This window comes from Colossoma macropomum, unplaced genomic scaffold (assembly GCF_904425465.1).
Source record: "Colossoma macropomum unplaced genomic scaffold, Colossoma_macropomum, whole genome shotgun sequence".
Classification (NCBI taxonomy): Eukaryota; Metazoa; Chordata; class Actinopteri; order Characiformes; family Serrasalmidae; genus Colossoma; species Colossoma macropomum.
In genome coordinates, this window is record NW_023494801.1 from 12,209,751 (window position 1) to 12,232,399 (window position 22,649).

General features: G+C 38.2%; 3 protein-coding genes across 3 annotated transcripts in view; 1 reads left to right on the plus strand and 2 right to left on the minus strand.

The window, feature by feature from the left end:
* Positions 1 to 4,840, plus strand: part of doc2a (double C2-like domains, alpha) — a 44,862-nt gene extending 40,022 nt beyond the window's left edge. The window contains exons 9-10 of the mRNA XM_036590515.1: positions 269 to 365; positions 4,671 to 4,840. Of these exons, the coding sequence (XP_036446408.1) occupies positions 269 to 365; positions 4,671 to 4,807 (234 nt within the window). The 3' untranslated portion in view covers positions 4,808 to 4,840. The remainder of the gene's footprint in view (positions 1 to 268; positions 366 to 4,670) is intronic.
* An 11,702-nt stretch (positions 4,841 to 16,542) lies between these two features.
* LOC118821821 lies at positions 16,543 to 17,949 on the minus strand. The gene is made up of 2 exons (XM_036590555.1): positions 17,658 to 17,949; positions 16,543 to 17,366 (listed from the first exon to the last, which is right to left on the minus strand). Exons 1-2 carry the CDS (start codon positions 17,845 to 17,847, stop codon positions 16,606 to 16,608), a joined length of 951 nt encoding a protein of 316 aa, XP_036446448.1. The 5' UTR covers positions 17,848 to 17,949; the 3' UTR covers positions 16,543 to 16,605.
* Positions 17,950 to 18,937: 988 nt separating this feature from the next.
* LOC118821452 lies at positions 18,938 to 21,144 on the minus strand. Its single transcript, XM_036590058.1, has 2 exons — positions 20,900 to 21,144; positions 18,938 to 19,973 (listed from the first exon to the last, which is right to left on the minus strand). Exons 1-2 carry the CDS (start codon positions 21,087 to 21,089, stop codon positions 19,240 to 19,242), a joined length of 924 nt encoding a protein of 307 aa, XP_036445951.1. The 5' UTR covers positions 21,090 to 21,144; the 3' UTR covers positions 18,938 to 19,239.
* Between the last annotated feature and the right edge of the window lie 1,505 nt (positions 21,145 to 22,649).

Genomic DNA, 22,649 nt, shown 5'->3' on the forward strand with positions numbered 1-22,649 from the left:
CATCAGTCAGGATGAGTGCCTCGTTTTCATTCCCTCACTAGTCCCCCAGCAGCATGGGCTACTGGTGCAATTACTCCACTGGGCAATGTGGAACCGGTTCTATAGGCCCCAGTTGCTATCTGCTCAAGAGCACATAGCGCACTCAGTGACACCATCACACCGCATTGCACTTTGAACAGGACTCATGGGAAATGATGATTCCACAGCGCATCGCCACAGAATTCCAAGTGTGTCATTTGTCTCATTCTCAATTTCGTTCCATTCACAGGAGTTCTTTTATGAGATTTCCCTCTCAGAACTGGTCAGTAAGACACTGGAGGTGACAGTATGGGACTACGACCTGGGTCGCTCCAATGATTTCATCGGTGAGAACAAAAAGAATAAAAAAAATTGGTCCATATAATATTGATCTCTTGAACATGCCACTGTGTTGGATATTGACCATGATTGTTGACTCTGAACTGATTGATGCTGCATTTATCACTAGCCAGTTTGCTTCCATTACTGCAGATAACAACATTCACATGTAATGAGAAACTCAGCAGTAAAGCAGATCAAATGTGGTCAGTCAGAAAAGATATTTTTGGTAGCTTTAGTCTTGCTTAGGCTTGCTTTTGTGGTTTTTGACACTGTATGTTATACACTGCACATAAAAAATTTAATTTTGATTTGATTTTCCTGTCACTATTATTTACAGTTCTGTGTAGTTTTACTACGTGAGAAAGAATGCTGTTGGTCTTTTCTGTTATGAGATTTTTTTCAATCACTTTTTTTTTGCCATTTATTTCAGTTCGATTTGGGACTAAGATTGGCATGTCAGATCTGCCAAAGTACCAATCAGTTAGCGATACAAATACGTCAGCTACTCGCATTCCTCTCCCTCACATACAGCGACTGCCATGTCACTGCTCCAACAAAACTCTGAGCGAATATTTTATTGAAGCTTTTCTAAATTTGTTAATAGTGTCTGTTAGAAAAGTTTATATTGAGTCTCGGGAACATGTTTGATTATTTCATGTACTCAAATGGCGTTTCTGAGTTCAACATATTGAAATTTAGGTTAGTTTGTTGCCATTAGTAGCTGGAGAGACACAGGTGATGACGTTGTGGGTCCTAGCTTAATATAATTGCATACTGGGAGTGGCCTTCTCCTTTTTCACTTATCATCTCTGTGTTATCTTTTGTCCCAGTCCAGTTATTCCCAAACTTTTAAATTTTACACTTTAAACCACCTGGTGCATACCCCCACTCACTACTTGCTCCTCATACAAACATATTCATATTCCAGATATATACACAGACATTTAATTTATTTTTCTATTTTGAAATATTAGCTTATGTAAAGGTACAAATATGTCCTTTTCCCCTGAAAAAAGTGAATGCAGTGTACCTTTAAAACTCATTTAATGTACACAATAAAGCCTTAAGACGGTTTAGTTAACGTTTACCTTAAAATGAATAATACTTACTAAATAAACAAAATTATGGATGCTACTGTATTACTGTATTTAAGGTGTAAGTGAGCTTGGAGTTCCTGTCAGAGCTCAGGGAACATAGGGAGGCAGATCACAGAACATTTTTTTGATTTGTAATCATAAATGCTGCAGCATCAATATGAGGGCAAATACATGTTTCAGATCACATATGTCACAGTAACATCCTCCGCTCTGAATTTAACATGTAAACATGTAAACAAAATACTAATGGCTAAGCACTGATCGCTGCAGCTACAAACTAATAACTCACTAAAATCACAAACTTAACCACATCTGTGAAAGTGAAACACAAGTACAGGACTAACAAGCATCATACAAGCCTTAACGACAGTTAGCTCGAGTTTGCCCTGTGCTGATTGTGTGGCCCATATCAGGGATGTATCTGTGTAACTGTACGGCCGGCTGATTAATTTAATTAAATAAAGATTAATGTCAGAATTTCTGATGTACCCCCAGAGCCATTCAACGTACCCTTGGAGGTAAACGTACCACAGCTTGGGTTCTAGTCCTCATCTTCCCTTCATATGTTCTATATATTGATTAATTGGTAAGAGTTTGTTACGAAGTTTTCTTCTAAACTGATTGGGCACTATAGTGACCACTTTCAAACAAACTCTAGGTTGATCAGCATAAGTTAAATAAACACTAATAAATAAATTAATTTTGAGTTGTGTATGAAATGTGATAGGAGATCAAGTTTAACCAATTTTAGTAAATTATGTCAAATCAACAAAATTGCCTTGTTTTTTAAAAAGGAAATTAAATACTTACGTAATTCAATTATTTCCTGGTAAATATTGATTTTTTTTTTTTTATAATTTATTGTTTTATAATTTATTAACGATAACAGCGATGAAATGAATTTGCAGAAGTTTTCCTTTGTTCTTCGGTTTTGTGTGGATGAGTGCTGTCAGGACTATGCACAGACATTTTTTGTGGGGTAGAGGCAAAAGGGAAAAAAGCACACCATGAACAAGAATTAAATCCAATCTATTTTAGTGTATATTGCGATCACTCTTATCAAGAGAGACAGTGCAATTATGTTTCAGATAAAAACAAATATACTGTTAAGAATTTTTCAAAAGGCAACTGGAAGCACTAATGTTATTATCTAAGCAGGGATTTGAATATCAGTTGCCACTGTGCAAAAATGTTGTCACTATATTATTTAATCATCTTGAAGTATTCAGTTTTAACTTCATTTAAGAGCTCCACAGAGTCATAATGAAAACATGGCATAGAAAGTTTTTAACACCCTGTTTTTTCCAACATTATGTTTGGTTGCTGTTTAAAACAACCACATTATAGAATGTAATGCTTTCTTAAAGACATTATCGGTGTTTATCATGGGATTTTCAGTGCTGTGGTGATGCGTGATAGGTCGCAGCAACTGGAGCAATCTCCAGAGGTAGTGGGACTGGAGGGGGCGCCCAAGAGCAACGGATCTCATAAAAACAAAGCCAATCCATGAGCTGTGTTCCTGGGCCGAGACTGACCATCATCTCGCTCTAACTGACCTTGAAGAATGGCAGAGGAAATAGATACAGTTATTAATCACACCTACCAAAAGAACTCATACAGTCTGACGGTAAAAGGTGCAGGGGCTCAAACCCCACCTCGCCATCTATCTGTGCACATGCCTGAGCATCTGTGTGTACATGCATAGAATTGAGTTGCTACGTGCACCGTGACATGAGTGCATTGTGGGGTCTTTTCACATTTCAGTCAATTTTTACAGATTACCCTGAAACCTTCACATCAAGTCTGATGCCCTTTTTTAAAAACGGAGTATGTGGAAAGAAGACACAGAGGACAATTGGATCGAGCAAAGTTACCAATTTCTTTTAGCCAGTGCAACTCCAACACACAGACATAAAAAAATAAGTAATAACAGCACAGGGAGTTCCACTGGCTCACTCAGAAGCTCTGTGTGTGTGTGATGAAGCTTAAGGCATGCTTGAGCTCGGAACATCAAATTGAACAAACAAACTACAGCAGCAACCATGGGTTCTGCTGCAAAAGATGACATTAGTGTTAATGGATACATTTTCACAATTGATATGCATTTTCTATCTGTAAAACTTGGATTGAAAAGGCTTTAGATCTGTCATTCCCTGGCCAAATGGAAACTGCCATAGATATACTGATTATGTTACAGTATAATACCCATGGTCATGAATGATGAAAAAAATCTATATTTATTGATCATTTTCTGTAGTGATGTCCATTCCTAATAATTTTGATATGCAAATATCCTCAGAAAATGTAGTTAATAAATGGATATCCGGCTAACTATGGAGAAAAAAAAAACAAGTTTAAGGTCAGGGTAGGGCTGGAGCTTGAGTTTTACTCTTATAGGCAGTAGCTCTGGTGTTAAGAGGCCAAAAAATCAGTAGCACAAAAAAAAAAGAAGCAAGCAGAAAAATACATTTGAAAAAGTTTAATTACTCAAAAAATGGCAAGGGAAATAGTAGTTTTAATAGGTAGTTTTTGTCTTGGATGAGTAACAGAGGCTGCCTCTTCAGAGCCAAAACTACAGCGAACTGGTACAACACTGGATGCTGATGAAGACTCGTCTCTTACACAAGGTCTTTTCTCTGCAGTGGATGATGTGCAACATGCTAGTTTCTCAGATAAATATGCTTCCACTGTTTCTAGATCTGGCTAACACAATTCATTAGATGGTTTGTCTATATTCAGTATCTTTCTGTGTTAAAACTCCTAGTACTCAAATGATGATTTCAGTATTCGATCACTGGCACCTCGAACACTTCACCGAATATTTGAGTACTTGTGAAAAAAAAATTGAGCCCTGATTCAGCCTGCACTTTTGTCTGTTTGTGTCAGTATATCATGCAGTGTCACAAATCACATAAGCAAGCTTACTTGGGATTACTTAACAGCTCAAAATGGTTTTAGGCAAATGTGAGATGACTTAGGCATGCATTTTGCACAGTGCCAAACTACATTAGCCTTGTAGCCCCAATGCAAAACTTAGGACACCAAACATGATTGACTACATTATCTGATTGGCTACATTTGGAGCAAGGGGAAAAATAAATTTTTGACCTTGACTTTAAAAGCAGTTACAGCCTTGAGTTCTCGCATGACCACTCAGGCTCATGGATGCAAAATGCACCTGTTCACTCTATTGAAAAGACCTTTGTATCACAGGTGGAGTGTGCCTGAGCTGTCACTCTCAAGGAGACGCCCTACGCCATTGGATGGACTGCCTGAGGAACAAGGGGCAGAAGGTGGAGCGGTGGCATGTTCTGACCAACGAACTCCCTCAGAGCACCTGCCAGGAGTGAGGATAGAGTGACAGGGACTGGCTGAATAGTAGACTTATATGTGGTGGGCATTGAGATGGCTGATATGCCTGAAGTGGGGTCTCTTAATGCTTTATGGAACGGAGATGCTGGAGATTACAGATAACAGTGAGGGGGGGATTTGAGTGATTCAGACTTTGTGCACAATATGCTCTTAAAAATAAAGGTGCCAAGTGTGACCAAAAGCGTTCTTTAGAGTAAAGCCACAGAAGAACCACTCTTAGTTCACTAAAGAACCTTTCAATAGGTCGTTCTTTAAAGAATTTAAATTTGTTTCTGCCATAAACAACCATTTTTGGACTCTTAAAATAGCTCTTAATGGTTCTTTACAGCATTTGTAGAACTCCTCTTAAAAGGTTCTTTAAAGTTGTTCCAGCAACCAAAACCATAAAGTTCTCCAGGTTCAGAAGGTTCTTTAATAACTTAAAACCAAACCTAAAGCCAAATATAAAGGAAGGTTACCAGGTTAGCTAGCTACTGCACTGGCTATCATATGCATAATGTTAGCTAGCTTGGTAGCTTGATACTTGGCAGCTAACAGTAATGTCTAAAAATTAGCTAATTATTAGCTTATTAGCACAATATATGTTACCATTTAACCTCTATTTTTCTAAAATAAGCATCTGTGTAGTATTAGCAACATTTTATGTCATGAAATATGTTTGTGAACATAAGCATTATTTCACACGGGGGGACAGTCGGGATGTGTCAAGTTTTAAAAGCTGTCCTTCATCCCCGATATTGGCTCTGTTCTGCGCTCGCTGTGGAATTATTAATGCGAATGGTCAGTACCTTAGCCAGCCATATTGAGCCACAGTTTAAATTCCTTTCCTTGGCATAAATTGTTAATATTAAATAATGGTTAAGGTGAGTTTATGTGGTTGCATGAGTGCTACTTCAGTGTATTAGTAGCTACTTCTAGTTTAAGTGTTCAATTTATTTCAATTATTGTCCTGAGACATATTAATGACTTGTAACGAAGTCTAATGAATTAACATGAGCTGATAAAGTGACCTAGCCACTGTAATATCAGGTACGGTTGGTTTGAGTGTGAGTAAAACGACTGCTTCACCTTGTGTTTCCAGGTATGTTTTGTTTAAATCCATCTCTGACATGCACGTAAATACAATAATGAAATTAATTGTGAATAGCTTTTGCTGCAAGTTGGTTATTTTTTGAACAGGAAGGTAGATCCCTGACCATGACTTGAGGCTAAAATAGTTTCATTATTTCAACTTTTTCTAAAAAGCATCACCCGTAATGAAGGACAGGTTCTGTGTCCTGTTTAATCACGGAGAAAAAACACTCTGTCCTTTGTGTGTCATTGCCAAACTTGCGCTCAGCACAGCTCCTTAAAAGGAAATACAGTGTAAAATTGTCATTGTGACCCTGTTCACACATTTCATACTTTCTGATCTATCTTGTCCTTGTCCCCAACAATGTTCGACATAAAGTGACGCCCATGACAACAATTAACAGAACCTCACTTCGCAAGTCCTTTTTTCACCCAAGCTCCACTCACAGTCTGTGTAGGCAGGAGATTCACGAAACCTGACGCAATCACTGCAACACGCGCACAATGAATGAAGAGACAGGGTGATAAAGAAGGATGCCTGAAACTACCGTCAGATTTTTACCCTGTCTTTCAATCTCTCAGCATGTTTATGAAGGACACATAGTAAACAAAACTGCATCAATTCACAGTAGTCGTCATTATATCTACCACTCGCGAAATAGTGAAATGTTAGTTTTTTTTTGTTGTTTTTTTTTTTTTTTTTTTGAGTATTTCCCTTTTACAGAAAGCATGACTCTACTGGCTGTTAAGATTTGCTGCATCACATCGTCCAAACGTTCTGGCCCCTCCAATAAACACTCCTACTCATCCAGCCTTCATACTTTTACCGTCACAGCTGCCGTTTCACATACAGACGTCTCTGACGGACAGGAGAGTGTAACATTCCTGGGTTAGTGACTGATTTAGCCAAATCTTTCATTGGTGGTAACAGGCTTTTGGGTGAAATGGATCATGCTCTGTCTGCAATAGAGTCAAGGCCTATTCACAGTTTTACGATCGAAAAAACACTCATCACGTTTTAAAAATAAACATGCACAATTTAATGGCATTTCTCACATCAAGTCTGAAACTGTCAGACTGTTCTGTGACATTTTGAATCACAGCCAGATGTAGTTTCTGCATTGTATGTAAAAAAATCAGTTACTAAATGCGTTAAAAATCAGGCTGGCTAATCGGAGCTCTGTTGTCATGAAGGTTCACAACGGTTCACGTGTCAGATTGCACGTTTTGTTGATTTTGTTAGTGAAGATAAGTACACATCTTCTACAGAGAAGGAAAATGCCTTAATTAAGTTTGGTCTCTTTAGAGGATGTGTTAACGTATTTCTTATTTTAACTAAGAAAATCAACAAAACATCACTGAAAAGACTGAAAAAGACCACCTCCTTGTTTCTACGCTCATTGTCCATTTCATCAGCTCCACTTACTACCTAGGTGCACTTTGTAGTTCTACAATTACAGACTATAGTCCATCTGTTTCGCTACATACTTTGTTAGCCCCCTTTTACCCTGTTCTTCAGTGGTCAGGACCCCCATGAACCCTCACAGAGCAGGTACTATTTGGGTGATGGATCATTCTCAGCACTGCAGTAACACTGACGTGGTGGTGGTGTGTTAGTGTGTGTTGTGCTGGTACGAGTGGATCAGACACAGCAGTGCTGCTGGAGTTTTTAAACACTGTGTCCACTCACTGTCCACTCTATTAGACATTCCTACCTTGTCAGTCCACCTTGTAGATGTAAAGTCAGAGACGATAGCTCATCTGCTGCTGCACAGTTTGTGTTGGTCATCCTCTAGTCCTTCATCAGTGGTCACAGGACGCTGCCCACAGGACTCCAGCAGCACTGCTGTGTCTGATCCACTCAGACCAGCACAACACACACTAACACACCACCACCACATCAGTGTTACTGCAGTGCTGAGAAAGATCCACCACCCAAATAGTACCTGCTCTGTGAGGGTCCATGTGGGTCCTGACCACTGAAGAACAGGGTAAAAGGGGGCTAACAAAGTATGCAGAGAAACAGATGGACTACAGTCTGTAATTGTAGAACTACAAAGTACATCTATATAGTAAGTGGAGCTGATAAAATGGACAATGAGCGTAGAAACAAGGAGGTGGTCAGAATGTTATGCCTGATCGGTGTAGATAGATAGATAGATAGATAGATCCGGCACCATCCAGGTAACATAACCAAGAACCAGGCACCTTTATTTTTAAAAGCGTATACCAGAGTGTATACCAGCCTCCTGGAATATTTCCATCTGGCACATTTTAGTGTTTTCCCACTCACACATCCACTCCACTCAGGAAGGGCTTGTTAATTAGCAGATTAGTTGGATCATGTGTGTTAGAGAAGGGAAAACACTACAATATACAGGACAGGGGTGTTCCAGGACCAGGAGGAAACAACTGTTTATACATCACATGGGGATTTTATGGAAATAATAATTTAAGGATCAGCAAAGCTGCACAAATTCTGCATTACCTGAATGCCTCCTGCTTGTGTTTTTAGTAGGAGAGATTGACGGCTGGACTACCAGTTGCCTTTTCACCCGATAGACCACCCCTCTGACTCTCTCTTTCTCTCTCTCTCATTGCTGCACGTTTTATACACATTTTGTAACATCGGAGTGAATTTGAATCCTCATAGATCCCCATGTAGCATTGTCCTGACTGATCGCTGTAGAAAATGTATTTTGCTGTTCAAACGCTTCAGTGACCTCTGCTTCTGGCCAGAGCTGAAAAGAGGCATGTAGTACATTAAACAGGCTGTGTGGAAACATGCACTGTGCCTGCCGCAAATTCACCCATACCTTGCACCATACAGCACAGCCATTAAAAAATAGGAGGGACTGACCAGTGTGAGCTGGGTTTTGGCTATAGAATGTAACACTGGGAGGTCCAGATTATTAGGTGATAATGTATCTCAGATGGGCTAGGACCTGTCTTTTGTGATTTACCTCTTCATGCTCCGCCCACAAATGCATTCTTTCCTAGCAACTGTTGTGATAAGCTTACATGGCACCAAATCTATTCCTTCATATGAATACAGTTAGGAAGACAGTACAATAAAGTGAATGTTTGACATGAATAACACTATGAAAAAATGTATTTGGACAAACCAAGTTATGTGATCTAGGTTGAATGGTATTTTTCGCATTCTGTTACGCTCATCCAACCTCACAACAGCATCTACGAAAGAACACATTTCATGATGAAACAAGTTTATGGTTGTACGCAAATGTTTGGGCCCCCCTGGTCAAACTGTATGCAAATATGTACACATCCCATACAGCATACATGCCTCTACATATTGTGATGCACAGTTACTGTTTATTTGCTGAATTTAACATATTGAGAAAAATCATTAAATGTGACCTGTGCAAAAGTTTTGGCACCTGCCATACGTTATGGTTTCTTTTCCCCCAATATGTTAAACTCAACAAATAAATAGAAATGTTAAAGAAAGATTTCAGATTGTTCTCTGTAGAGGATGTGTCAATGTATTTTCACTTAGAAAATCAAGAGAACATGTAATTTGATCAGGGGTGTTTACCCTTAGCTATAGGACTGAAGTCAATTCAGAACTGGAGCAGAATTTGATCCTAAATCTGAGATACTTTATATATACTGGTCCTCCTGTAAAAACAAGACTGACCATTTGTTTTTGTAGCATGAAGCAATGTTTACAGCATTTTTAGCCTGACCTTACAATGTTTTCCAGGGCTTTGAATCTTGCAGTTTTGAATCTCCATTTGCTACTGTTATTTTTATGGGTTTTACAGACATGCTATGAAATTCATGCTAGTTGATTTCTAAAGTTTTGGACTGATATGTTTACATGTGCAGCGTTCTGGGAATGTGTCTGCATGCCTGGTGGTGCGAGTGTGAGTTTATATTGCTGTGTTCTCTTGGTACTTATTGCGTGTCGTATTCTTGAGGATTTGTGATTACTACATTTATATAAAGTGTTTATGTACAATTTGGAAATACAACTGGAATGCATTGCTCTAGAACGCTTTGTGTCATTTCTTATCTTTAACTGTTCTTCAGTAACCTTAAAGCAGAAGAATACTGACCTCAGTTGTACTGTTTTGTTCAAAGAAGTCAAAGAAGCTCAAATTACCCTTGTTTTCACTTATGACTCAGCGTACTATAAAACTGTCCTGTCCAAATGTATTTAAAAGGAAAGGAGTTCGCACTAATCCTAAAGATCAGAGAGGATTTGCTTAATGTACATATGAAGGCATGCAAGTCTTTATGTATGCAAGTCAAATGTGCTTTTCTCCCACCATATCAAATCTTTTCTGTTGAGTCTTAAAGTGCCCATGTCCTACATATTCACTGTATTTTACTTTTTTCTTCCAGAGGTCCATTATGACATGACATCTGTGTTCATTTATGTATCACAGTTCATTTTTACATGACCATTTTTCAATCTCTCTTTATTCCTTAGAATTAAACAAGCTGTTTTTGATACTGTGCAAAAGACTCTAAATGTAAATGATCTCTGTTTTGATTGGCTGCCCCATTTTGTGCCTGTTCAAAAAGCAATCCAGGCTAAAATACTCCAGTAAAAATGGGCAGGGCTAAAGAGTGACAGGCCGAGTAGGCAGGTATATGTAAATACATTGGTGTTTGTGATGTCACATAAATTTTATTTAAAATGGGCCCTTTTTGCCATACATTTTATATATATGGACCAGGGAGTGACAATGTTTACACTACATCAAATTATTAGATATATTATTGATGTGAAGAAAATGTGTTTTTCCATGATATGAAACCTTTAAAGAAGAGGAATATTACAGCAAAGGAATACTGACCAAAGAAGCTCATTTGAAAATAGCTCAAATTTTCCCCCTTATTTCCACGTATGACTCATCAATCTATATTGTCTATTTGCATTTAAAAGACCAGCACTAATGCTTTGCTTAATGCACATATGAGCAAGGCTTTAAGTAGGCAAGTCAAATGTGGTTTCCCAACACGTCAGCTTTCCACGAAGTCTTTACAAACATGATAGAATAAAATAAATATAAAATGTGGTCTTTGCAGTTACAGTCCACTTTCATACTGTTGACAAAAACACAACAGCTAGCCACAAGTTATTATTGAGTCTCAAACTAACCAAGTAATGAAAATAAAGAGGCAGATTGTATGAGTTGAACATGTTGAGTTTACATTACTCTATTAAAAACACAGGCTGTGCTGCGAATTCTCAGTTTAGGTCTCTGAAAGAACCCTGCAACACTGCCCCCTAGTGTTTGTAAACATTGTCAGCATTAAAAAGTAATATCGCAGACAGGGTGAAATTGTACTATTTATCAACAAAGTATTTAAGTACTTAGATTTGTTCTTTAGCTGAGTAAAAACATAAAACATACTTTTTACTCTGCATATCCATTTAGACCTGTGAAGTACTTGTTACAAATCTCAAAAGCCATGATTTTTTCCTCTTTGTTTTGTTTGCCAATCACTTGAGTTCCTGTGCATTTTAATTTTTTTTTATTAAAGCATCAAACCAAATTCATATCAATGTAAAATGAAACTGCTCTCAACTATGCAAATTCATCTATGTGTGAGGACCAGCACTGCAGATCGGTCACCTCACCTCACCACACCATTGCATCATACAAACACTTGTTAAAACATTCACTTTTTACTTTCACCTGCTTGACTATGTTTAACTGTAGAGAGTTTTTGAATTTCACTCAAGTATATTTTTGGCTACATCCACTTTTAATTAAGATTTTGACTCAGTAAGTACCGTTCCTCTGTACATTTTTCCATCCCTCGCTATTGTTTCCTGGTTGTCTTACCTTAAACAATCATATAAACCGACATATAAATTATCAAGTCATCAAACCCATGAACATCTTGGTTTCACTACGAAAGGTAAGTTCTGAGGAAGTGTCAGTTGTGACCACTAAATCATGAGATGATGTGAGACCCCTGATGCATAATGAGACAAAGTTGATGCAACAAATGAACTATGTAGTTGCCACATCTTGATATGCTAAAAAATACAAACAGCAAGGTAGCAATTATCAGTAATACTTTGCTGTTGTTACTGGCTGGGCCAGGCTTGTCGGGCAGCTGTGTCATTGTGTGCGCTGCTGTGGTTACTTCTACTAGTGTTGAAGCGTGATGCATTGCACACTGCTCGGAGTTGTATAATTTCTTGCCCTTGTAAATGAAAGAGGAACAATCGGGGGTCATTTTGGGGTCTTTTATTATTCCTCCTCAAAGATTAAAGGAACAGTTATGCACAGAAATGAATGAGGTGTTCTATGAGGCACTGACTGCCGTCTGTAATGTCGTGGGCCGTGACCCTTATTGACCATGGGCCAGTAGGTCAATATGAGATGCTACGTGTGATGTTGGCTACAACTAGTTTATAAAACTTGTGAATTACTCATTAGTCTACACATATACACCACACATTTCCTTCATGTACTCAAACACTGGCAAGTTTTTAGTTTGTTATGATTTTATTTCCACATCTCCAATGTCTTTTTTGGAATATCAAAGAGATGCCAAACTGTTGCTTACTGTGAATCTGGTTGCATAGCATTGGCGATTTTAATGCTTTATTTTCCCCAGAAAGTACTTCTTTTAAAAAGACCTTCAAGGGATCTTTAGTAAAGGCAATGGCTATATATAGAACCAAGACAACTCATAGAACCACTAAAAGGCATAAATGGTTAATGGCACGGGCAAACTGTTCTTATCTATGACAGAAAGCACAGTTTACTTAGTGGTCCTAAAGAACCTTTATAATAATGTTTCTATGTAGCACTGATGACTTGTAACCCTGCAGAAATAAATGTTATATTTCTCTGTAATCCTAATCCAGGTAGATCTACATTTTATAACTATAAAAAATGTTTATACATAAAAGTATTGGTAGATGGTAAACGGCATCCGGAGATGAGTTCATGAAAAGTATCGGATCTTGGCATCGGCTCAGATTTCCCATATTGCTGGACCCTTGCAAATTTTTCTGGAATAGTATTTTGGGAAACTCTTTCCAATTGCAGTATGCAATTTCAGACACAGTGACAGACATCAGGATGGCTATTCTGCTGTCTCTATACTAGCCTGTTTATTGTGCAGTTGAAATTGCACCAGTCAAGTGAAGGACTAGGTCTATAATACAAACAATTATTTCTCCTTGATCTGCTGATTTAATGAGGGAAAGAAAAAATTATATATTTGTTCCTACAATGACATTAATTGCTTGCATTATGGAAGTGCTTGTGTGATTAAACATACTGTCAATCCATAGATTCATTTAAGAAAATGAAAACTATGAAAGAAATTTCTCAAAGCAGCTGTTATTTTTCTCAGTACTGTATCATTAACTTCTCAGCATGTGGTCAAAGCAGTGTTTACTACTGTAGATTATTCTTTCAGCTGAGATGCAGATTTAATTCTTAGCTTTGCCATACATCATCCATGGCAAAATGTCCTGAAGACATAAATGCCTGCATCATCACTAAGAAGCCATTTGGACATCTATACAGTTGTTTGGCAGAGTCTATAACTTAAAGGGGAATTCTCCTGCCAAATTTCTGTATAGTAGAGAAACTTAACAGCTTGGATTTCTATACAGTGGTGACGAAAGGAACCTTCTAGTCACGTGAGTATTTAGAGTATTTTTAAAAATAATTCTGGCCAAAATAAACTACTTGAAATTTGAGATTTATGCACTGAAATGTTTAAAGGCCAGAGATTTACATCCCTTTGGCAATGATACTGATGTCAATTCATTACCATTACCTTAAATTTCACCAGTTTTCGAATTTCAGCATTTCTGTGTATTTGTATAGCCTGAACAGTTCCTTCTCCTGTAAAGTTACTTTTTGGAGATATGATGTTTTGTTCCGACAGCAACAATATGTTAAATGAAAACTCAGAAGACGCTCAGATGGTTCACTGGTCATTTTGAATAGTAAATAAAATGGCTATATCTGTGTTGTAAATACTGTGACTCCTGGTTCCTACCACCACCACTGTAAAAAAAAATCTGAGCTGGCACATCAAAACACTGAATGACTTTGTTTAAATGTCAATGATAAAAAAGAAAAATCTGTGAAATTGCCACAGATTCACGTTTAAATTGTGAAATACATGCACAGATGCACAGCCTAGTCAGGAGTGGTCAGTCTATAAAGTCATAAGGTCACTAGTCTGTGTGTGTGCATTCTGAATGAAGCAGGTGAAAGTGAATCAATATCACCTGCTGACAGAAAGGACGGCTGTGCCATTTAGAGAGTGAGACGGGGATTAATGTTACAGTCTTACGAGTGCATTGGCTGCTGTAACCTTTAGCCACGATGAAACCCAGTTCATATCTCTGTGTGCAAACATATACGACTCAGCAAATCCTGACATGCCTTCTGCCAATATACCTGAAGAAACTGAGAGTATAAAGTACCCAGCAACATTCTGGATTTTATTAAAACTATTATGCATGCCCCCTCAGACAATTTCTGGACTTTTTGAGAAAAATATCTAACAAAGACGAACCTGATCAATGCAAATGCTACACAAATACAAAATATCATTTTTAGCACAGTTTGGATTCAAATATAGTAACTGAGGAGGTCATGACATCTCAACAGTAGGTATAAACAACAGGGAAAGCCCAAACTAAAGTTCACAAGTAATTAGTAAATGTTCAAGCATAATCATTTAGCATCAGGTAATTCTGGTAACATAGCATTTGGTACAGAATAAAGTAGCTGCTCTTACAACTTATTTTTATACAGCCTTTAACTCATTAGCATTCACTCAGATACCGAAGATAAGAAACAATCCCAGACCAGCATTTTTAATTTAGATCTTCCTAAATTTCCTAAATTGAACATCTGAATAAACATATTTGTGCCTGAGTGACCACTGTGTGATGTGAACACCTCACAAATCCCACATGCTATGAACAGGTTGGGTTCCAAACATTATGACTGCATAAATAAAGTGAATGTAGTCCATCTAGTCTAATATACTGTCCAGGTAAATTTTAGTCCCCCAATGTAAACGTACCCTCAAAGACATAATATGGTCCTTGAGGTCCAACTGTGTACCACAAATGAATTTTAAATGCGCACTACATCCTCTTTACCAGGGCAAAGGTAAATATTTGTATCTTTTAATAACTTAAGTTTTAAGCAAAAAAATAAAATAAAAAAAAAGCCTGGAGCCAAGACGTGGTGTATGGAGTGAATGAAACTTGAAAGCATAACTGCAACAAAATATGGTACAGTTATGTTCCCTTACTAATGATACAGAAGACGTATCCTTAAGGGGACCACCACAGTGACAGTCTTCGTACCTCAAAAGGCAGCTTTTGTATGTCACTTTAAAGCACTTTAAAAACAAATGTAAAATTTTTGCTTCTTCCCAAAGTTGGAGTTGTTCACCCAAGACATTGGGTGCTTTTTTAATTCTGCTTTGGAGCTACTAGGCTAATGTAGCTAACAAGTAATGGAAACTTATAGCTACCAAGTTAGAACTGGCCAAACTGAGTTGTTAAAGCTGCACTACGTAAGTTCTGGGGATCTGGTGGAAATGTGGAATTGCATGCAACATGCAGAATAAGATCTTGTAATGTTGGTTGTGCTTCAGAGCTTTTCCCCAAGTGGATGAATCTGTTGATTGCAAGGGTGTTAAAAGAGTATTGTTAGTCTGTGTTCAGACTGCAGGCAAATTGGATTTGTTTCTCAAATCAGATCTTTTGAGACAACTGTTCGCACAGTTATTTGCAAAGTGATCCAATCAGATTTGTGTGTCCAGACATCACTAACCTATCGGCATGCATTGCTATGTAACGACATAACGATCTAAGCGTGAATTTTTGGCGCTCTACTTAAATCCCAGCATTTTCGTTGCTCTGGATTTGACACTGTCACTGGTTGTCGTATTGCGAATGACGCAATAAGCACTTTGAAATCCGATCTGAACTGCCAGAGCATCCAGACTAAGACACATCTGTAAAAAACTGATTGGATTTGCATTTCAAACCACCTCCAAATCGGATTTCATGTGGTTTTTCAAAGAAACAATCTGGATATGCAAAAAACTGGTTTTCAGTCTGAACAAGGCCAAAGAGATGTAAGTGAATTATCTACTATTCTCGTCATATCTTCATCAGTATAAAGTTTGTTTTACAGCTGAGACCTAAACATTAAGCCAGACCTTCTTTTTCAGCCTGTGTGTGTGTGTTAATACATAAAGACTTGGTACAAAAATTCTTGTGAAATCTGTCTTTACAGGGTGACTTGCAGATGCGCACAGGAACTATATCTTAGTGTGTTTTTTTCTCCTGACTCAGTACATGTTCAACACTTCTTTCAATTTTAACACAACAAAACCTTACATAGCGCAGCTTTAAGCAATCTGGCGGAAATTGTGTACATTAGTAAAGTAAAACGTTTTAAATTAGAGATCAGCATATTTTTGTGCAAGTATTTTTGTAATACTAACATTATTTTTAATCCAGTAATCATAGGAGGTAAAAAGGGTCCTGTCCTGAAGTAGAGCTTTAGTGAGACCAGAAGCTTTCTTTCTGAGCCTGACTTGACCCACATCATCACGTTTTGAGTCTGAAACTGAATGAAGTCCGATTAAGAAAACATAATATTAAATCCAGGAATGGCATCAAAAAAAAAGTAAAACTAAAAGGAAAGCCTGAACGTCAACATTTCCCATGTTTCATACGGAGGTGTTTTAACAGTGCTGAAGTTGTGTACTCTTTAACACCACGTGATATCACTGCCTTGCACATTAGACACACTGCTTTACTGCAGTCTCCCTCTTTCAGAGAGAAATACTTCCACACAGGACTAGATTTTGCTATGGTCCTCTTCTGCATTTCACAGTGTCTGCTGGTACAGTGCAGTGTGTTGTGGCAGGTAATTCGGTTTGAGTAACTGAACGCTGCTCGAAACTCTATGGGCCTGTTTTGGAAGGCAGATTCTGCAGAGTGAGCACTTTCAATGGTGCATGGCTGCATGGATGCTTGCTGTACTCTAGCCCGGTCACTTTTTTCTGAAAGGACATCCCAGTTGTGCGGAGACCAGCTCTGCGTGTTTGCATCTGCACTGTCCGTCGTGTCCGCTGAATGCGTGTTCCCTGACTCTACTTTGATCTTTGCAGGGAATTCGTAGTCTATCATCTCTTGGTCAACAGCCTGTGAGTTTAGGAGAGAGGGACACTGGACAGGCTCCACAGTGTAGTCTGGCTGAGTTGCATATGTCTGCCTGGTCTCTGGTTCAAAGCCAGCATCTGTAGGGTAAGAGGGCTGCTCTGTTTTTATGCCTGAGTTTTCTCCCTTCAGGCCCCAGTGTCCATTCTGGCTCTCCTGGGGCTCAGATTCCTCTGATTCCTGCTCCACGTTTGTGTTACAGTCTTCTTGTCCATGAGGAATGGGAGGGACCACAGCGGAGTTGACCACTCCTAACAGGGGTGAAATAAGTTAGCCTGCATGTTTGGGTAAGCAGCTCACCTCGTCATCTTAACGTCAGGAAATGACAAAACAATTTAGTCATCTTACAATGACGGTAATCATCGCAAAAAACAAAAACAGCTCATAAATAGGCTTAACCGTGACTGTTTGTGCTATTTTTCCCCATTCAGCTGTTTTCAAATACTGTTTACATACAGACTTAGCTTTGGTAGATGCTCGTCAGCCATTATGTTCTTAAAGAGAAGTTTTTTACATTAAGCCTCTAAAATCACACATCTTACCAGGATTTGCTTCTGGAGCGCTGCAGGCTGTAACCTTTAACATTTCCTTTAGATGCTCGTTTTCTTTACGTATCCGTGCGGTTTCCTCCTCGTACTCCTTCATCGTCATGCTTACCGTGTATATTATCTCATTTAGCGCCGCCGTTAGTCGCTCGGACAGGAATGAATTTAATCGGTCCAGTCTGGTCATTTTACCGCTCCTCTAAACTCTTAACTGATATTCCTGAACAGGCCTGTTCACACAGTCTGACACTCGCTTACTGCTACACTGACAATGTTTAGCTCCACAACACTGATAAAGACAAACTGAATGAACAGAAGGTTATACTGCCACCTGCTGGACAGGAGAAACACTCAAACAGCGGTACTGCACAGCACGCTGTGGGCCAAAAAGACAAAACCACACAAATAAAGAAGATAAGTAGGGTTCAAATTGCGATTTTAAAATGCATTTGATAACATTACACTACATATTGCTACTAAAAAACTTAAAAAATACAATTTGAAAACGAAAAGAAGTATAAGTTTAATAAGCATATACATATATATATATATATATAATTATATTCTCATTGGGGGTGGGGTTAGGGTAATTTTCTGGCAGGCTAAATCAAACATTTTTGGCCTGTCATATAAAAAGAATAATTATGGCTGTAATAGAATCTGAATTAGGATGGTACAATTGGGGTAAATGGCCTCCTCCCAAAAAGCTAAGTTTTGCAGACTTTCAACAAGTGCTGAAAGGAAATTTACAATAGTTTTAAATAAATTTTAAAATAAAATAGATATTTTACCCCAGTGGCATATGTCTTAAAAGGAAGGTTAAAGTGATAGCTTTTGTCATGCTATCTAGGTAATTTCTCAAGTTCCACTTTTAAAATATATATAGTTGTGTAGGTTATTCAACTTATAAGTGAAAGTGAAATAAGTGAAAGTTATAAGTGAAACAGCACATTCCTCATGGTTATTACTTTGGGATCAATTCTAAAGTTTGTCTGAAATTACAAGAAATGCTGAAAGTGTGAATGAAAGGACAAAGCGGCCCTATACAAGCACTTCTACTTTGGGGTTTTGTATGCATTAAACCAGATGTTGAAATTAGAATTGTCTAATTATATCTGCGGTTGAGTGACAACTGTGAAAGAAATCCTGCAATTTTCAGTGTCTGGTTTGAGGATGGACAAGCTGAAGTACTACATATTAGGCTTCAAACACCATCAACACAGCAAGAAGGGAATGTGACACAAAAGGCCCATGTGGTCCATAGAGTCCAACACAGTTGCTTTGAAGTGATGGTTTGGCTTTTTTTTTTTATTAGTGTGCAAGTTTTGTGTTCACGTACCTTTGGTCATGAGAGAATAAAACATTTTAACTGCTCTTCAAGTAATGGTTCGCTTTAAGAATGAAATTTACACAATTTTCCTCTCAAGCCAAGACGTGTTTGGTGTATGCTTCTTCAGATTTGCCCTGAAGGTACTAATATAGCTAACAAGTAATGGGAGCTCACAGGCACTAGGTTAACAGTGTGTACTGCAACTGAACTGCAGTTGAATCATAGCAAACTAAAAGGAAAGCACGAAAATTAGCATTTGCCATGTTTCCCACGGAGATGTCGTAACAACGCAGACGTTGTGTATTCTTTAATCCCACGAGATATCACTGCCTTACATATGAGACACACCGCCTTACTGCAGTCTCCCTCTTTCAGGGAGAAATACCTCCACACAGGACTCGATTTAGGTATGGTCTTGTGCATTTCACACTGCCTGCTCGTACAATGCTGTTTGTTATTGCATGAGATCTGATTTGAGATGCTGAACACAGGTCGAAATTCCATGGGCCTGTTTTGCGAGACAGATTCTTTAAAGCGAGCTCCTTTAACTGCGCATGGCCACCGACTGGATGCTTGGTGCACACTACTCTGGTCACTTTTTTCTGAAATCCTATCCCACTGTTCAGTACTGTCCGTACTGTCTGTACTGTCCGTGCTGTCCATATCATCTGTGGTTTCTGAATAGGAGTCTGTGTCCGCTGACTCTACTTTGATCTCTGTCAACTCATAGTGTATCATGTCTTGGTCAACAGCCTGTGCGTTTAAGGGCGAGGTGCACTGGAGAGGCTCCACAGTGCAGTCTGGCTGTGTTGCATATGTCTCAGAATCAGCATCTGTAGGGTAAGAGGGCTGCTCTGTTTTTATGCAGGAGTTTTCTTCCTTCAGTTGCTGGTGTTCATTCTGGCTCTCCTGGGGCTCTGATTTCTGCCCCAAGCTTGAGTTGCAGTCTTCTTGTCCACTTGGCAAAGAGAAGACCACCACATCTAACAAGAAGGAAATAGGTTAGGTTGCATGTTTGAGAAAGCAATTGACCTTGTCACCTTAAGGTCAGCAAACGAACCAATAAGCTAAACCACTTATAATGATGATAATGACTGCAAAAGATAAAAAAAAACAGCTCAATACAACTTTGTTGCACCATTTGTCCCCCACATAGCCAGATGTTCCGCCAGCTATTAGGTTCTTAAAGAGGAGAAGAATATTGAATTGACTTCCTGATATCAGACATCTTACCAAGATTTGCTTTTGTAACACTGTATCCTGTAACTTTTAACATTTCCTTTAGATGATTGTTTTTTGTCTCTGGTTCAAAGCCAGCATCTGTAGGGTAAGAGGGCTGCTCTGTGTTTATGTCTGAGTTTTCTCCCTTCAGTCCCCAGTGTCCATTCTGGCTCCCCTGGGGCTCTGATTCCTCTGATTTGTCCCCATTCAGCTGTTTTCAAGTACTGTTTACTTATAGAGGTAACTATGTTAGATGCTTGTCAATACGAAAGTCGAGAGAGGCTATGAGGTAGTTATACTTTTTCTGGACTGTTATCAGAAGATCATGACTTATTTGTCTTGTGATCTCAAGTTAACAAATCTTGTTTCTTAAGACCACAACTTATTTATCTCGTGAACTCAAGATAACAACTCTTGTTTTCTCACCATCACAACTTATTTATCTTGTGATATGAAAATAACAAAAGTTTGAGACAATTTGATAATCTTGAGATCACAGGAAAGTTGTGATATCAAAAAAACAACTTTGGTTATCTTCAGATCACAACATAATTAAGTTGTGATCCCAAGATATCAGCCCAGAAAATGATTATTATCATTTATTATGATTTATTGATTTATTATCAGTTATTATGATTTTAATGAGGAGAAGTTTATTACATTAAGCCTCTAAAATCACACATCTTACCAGGATGGGCTTCTGGAGCGCTGCAGGCTGTAACCTTTAACATTTCCTTTAGATGCTCGTTTTCTTTACGTATCCGTGCCGTTTCCTCCTCGTACTCCTTCATCGTCATGCTTACCGTGTATATTATCTCATTTAGCGCCGCCGTTAGTCGCTCGGACAGGAATGAATTTAATCGGTCCAGTCTGGTCATTTTACCGCTCCTCTAAACTCAGCTGAACTTAAACAGGCTGTTTGTGTTTGGCTCCACTCGTGTTGAGGAAAACAAACTGAATTAACTCACAGTGCTGCACTGCCCCCTTCTGGACAGGAGAAATAGCGTCAACAGTCAGCTTTCATCCAGCTGAGCTGCTCAGTTAAATTCGAGCGAATAACTGAATTGTAATTAAAATGATTGGAAATATGCGAATTAAGCTGACTTTCTGCCAAGTCTGTACAAGAGAAACAAGAGAACGCCATGTTCGTACAACACTTCTGAGAAATATGGACAGAGAAATCTTGTTGAGGCATTTTATGAGTGTATTTTACATCGTAAGACAGCACTGGAGACTGAAGTGTCTCAGGAAATGTTCAGTAATGGGCAGCAGGCACCTTTTGTCTGTTTACTGTAATATCAACGTTATTTCGTTTTAGTTTTTTCATTAGTCAACAAAACTGCAGCTTTCTGTCATGTTTACAGCCGGTGTTCTAATGTGTCCCATTGAGTGGTCTGACTGCGCATGCCCAGTTTAGTAGTTACTCAGTCCTTCTAATGTTTATTGCGTTTCATGTTATTATGTTAGGTTTTTCAAAAAGAATTTACACATAATAAAATAGTAAAGATTTAAATAAGATTTAAAGGCATTCAGAATGGTTTAATGAGAAATGCTCCGTTCTGTATTACAGCACAATTCTAAATTGGTGGAATTTCCCTTTAATTCAGCCCACTTTAAGTGTATTACAGACAGCTTAATGTTATTATAAGGTGTTATAAGGTGATTTAGGCTCATACCTATAGTTTGCATTTTTATTTGTTTCTTTTTTATTTGCCATTTCAATATGTTTTTTCATTTAAATTTCCAACATTAATATGAAATTTGTGGATGGAAATCTAGCTAATGCCAAAAGCTAAATTCTGACCTCTTAGAATTTAATTTTTATATGTTCATTTTTTTTAGTATTAACACTTTTACAAAGAACTACTCTGAAACAGCCAGAAAAAAATGCTGCCTGGAAAAACTGTAACTTCTAAATGCATTTTTCATGATTTATGAAGATTTAAGGATTGACTCTGGTGCTTCTCCAAGGCTCCACCACAGAGTTTCACAACAGTAGCTAACCATTAAGCTCTGAAGGTGTGTGAACTATAAGACTAAATAAAATGCACAGGCTATTCAGAGATGAAGTCAGCATCAGTAACTCAAAGCAATAGTCCTGACAGAGAAGACCCCAAACATCACTAAGACCATAATGAAATACAACTGATGTACCTGTCTCATCAACGATCAGACGCAGGGTCTGCAGCTGTCATTCCAGGCCCTTGTTCTCCATTTTTGCCTGAGGAGTCTCTTTCTGGTATTCACACACAGGATATTTTTATTACTCAGATAAAACCTCCATACTTTTAATTCACATTTTACATTGACAGTTTTGTGACAAATACAATGTAAAATCATTTTGTTATGTAGAGGCAAGAATTAATAATTTAAGGATAGATTATAGATTGTAATTTAGCTCAGTTTTGGGATGGCTAGAAGGAATGGGACAGCAAATT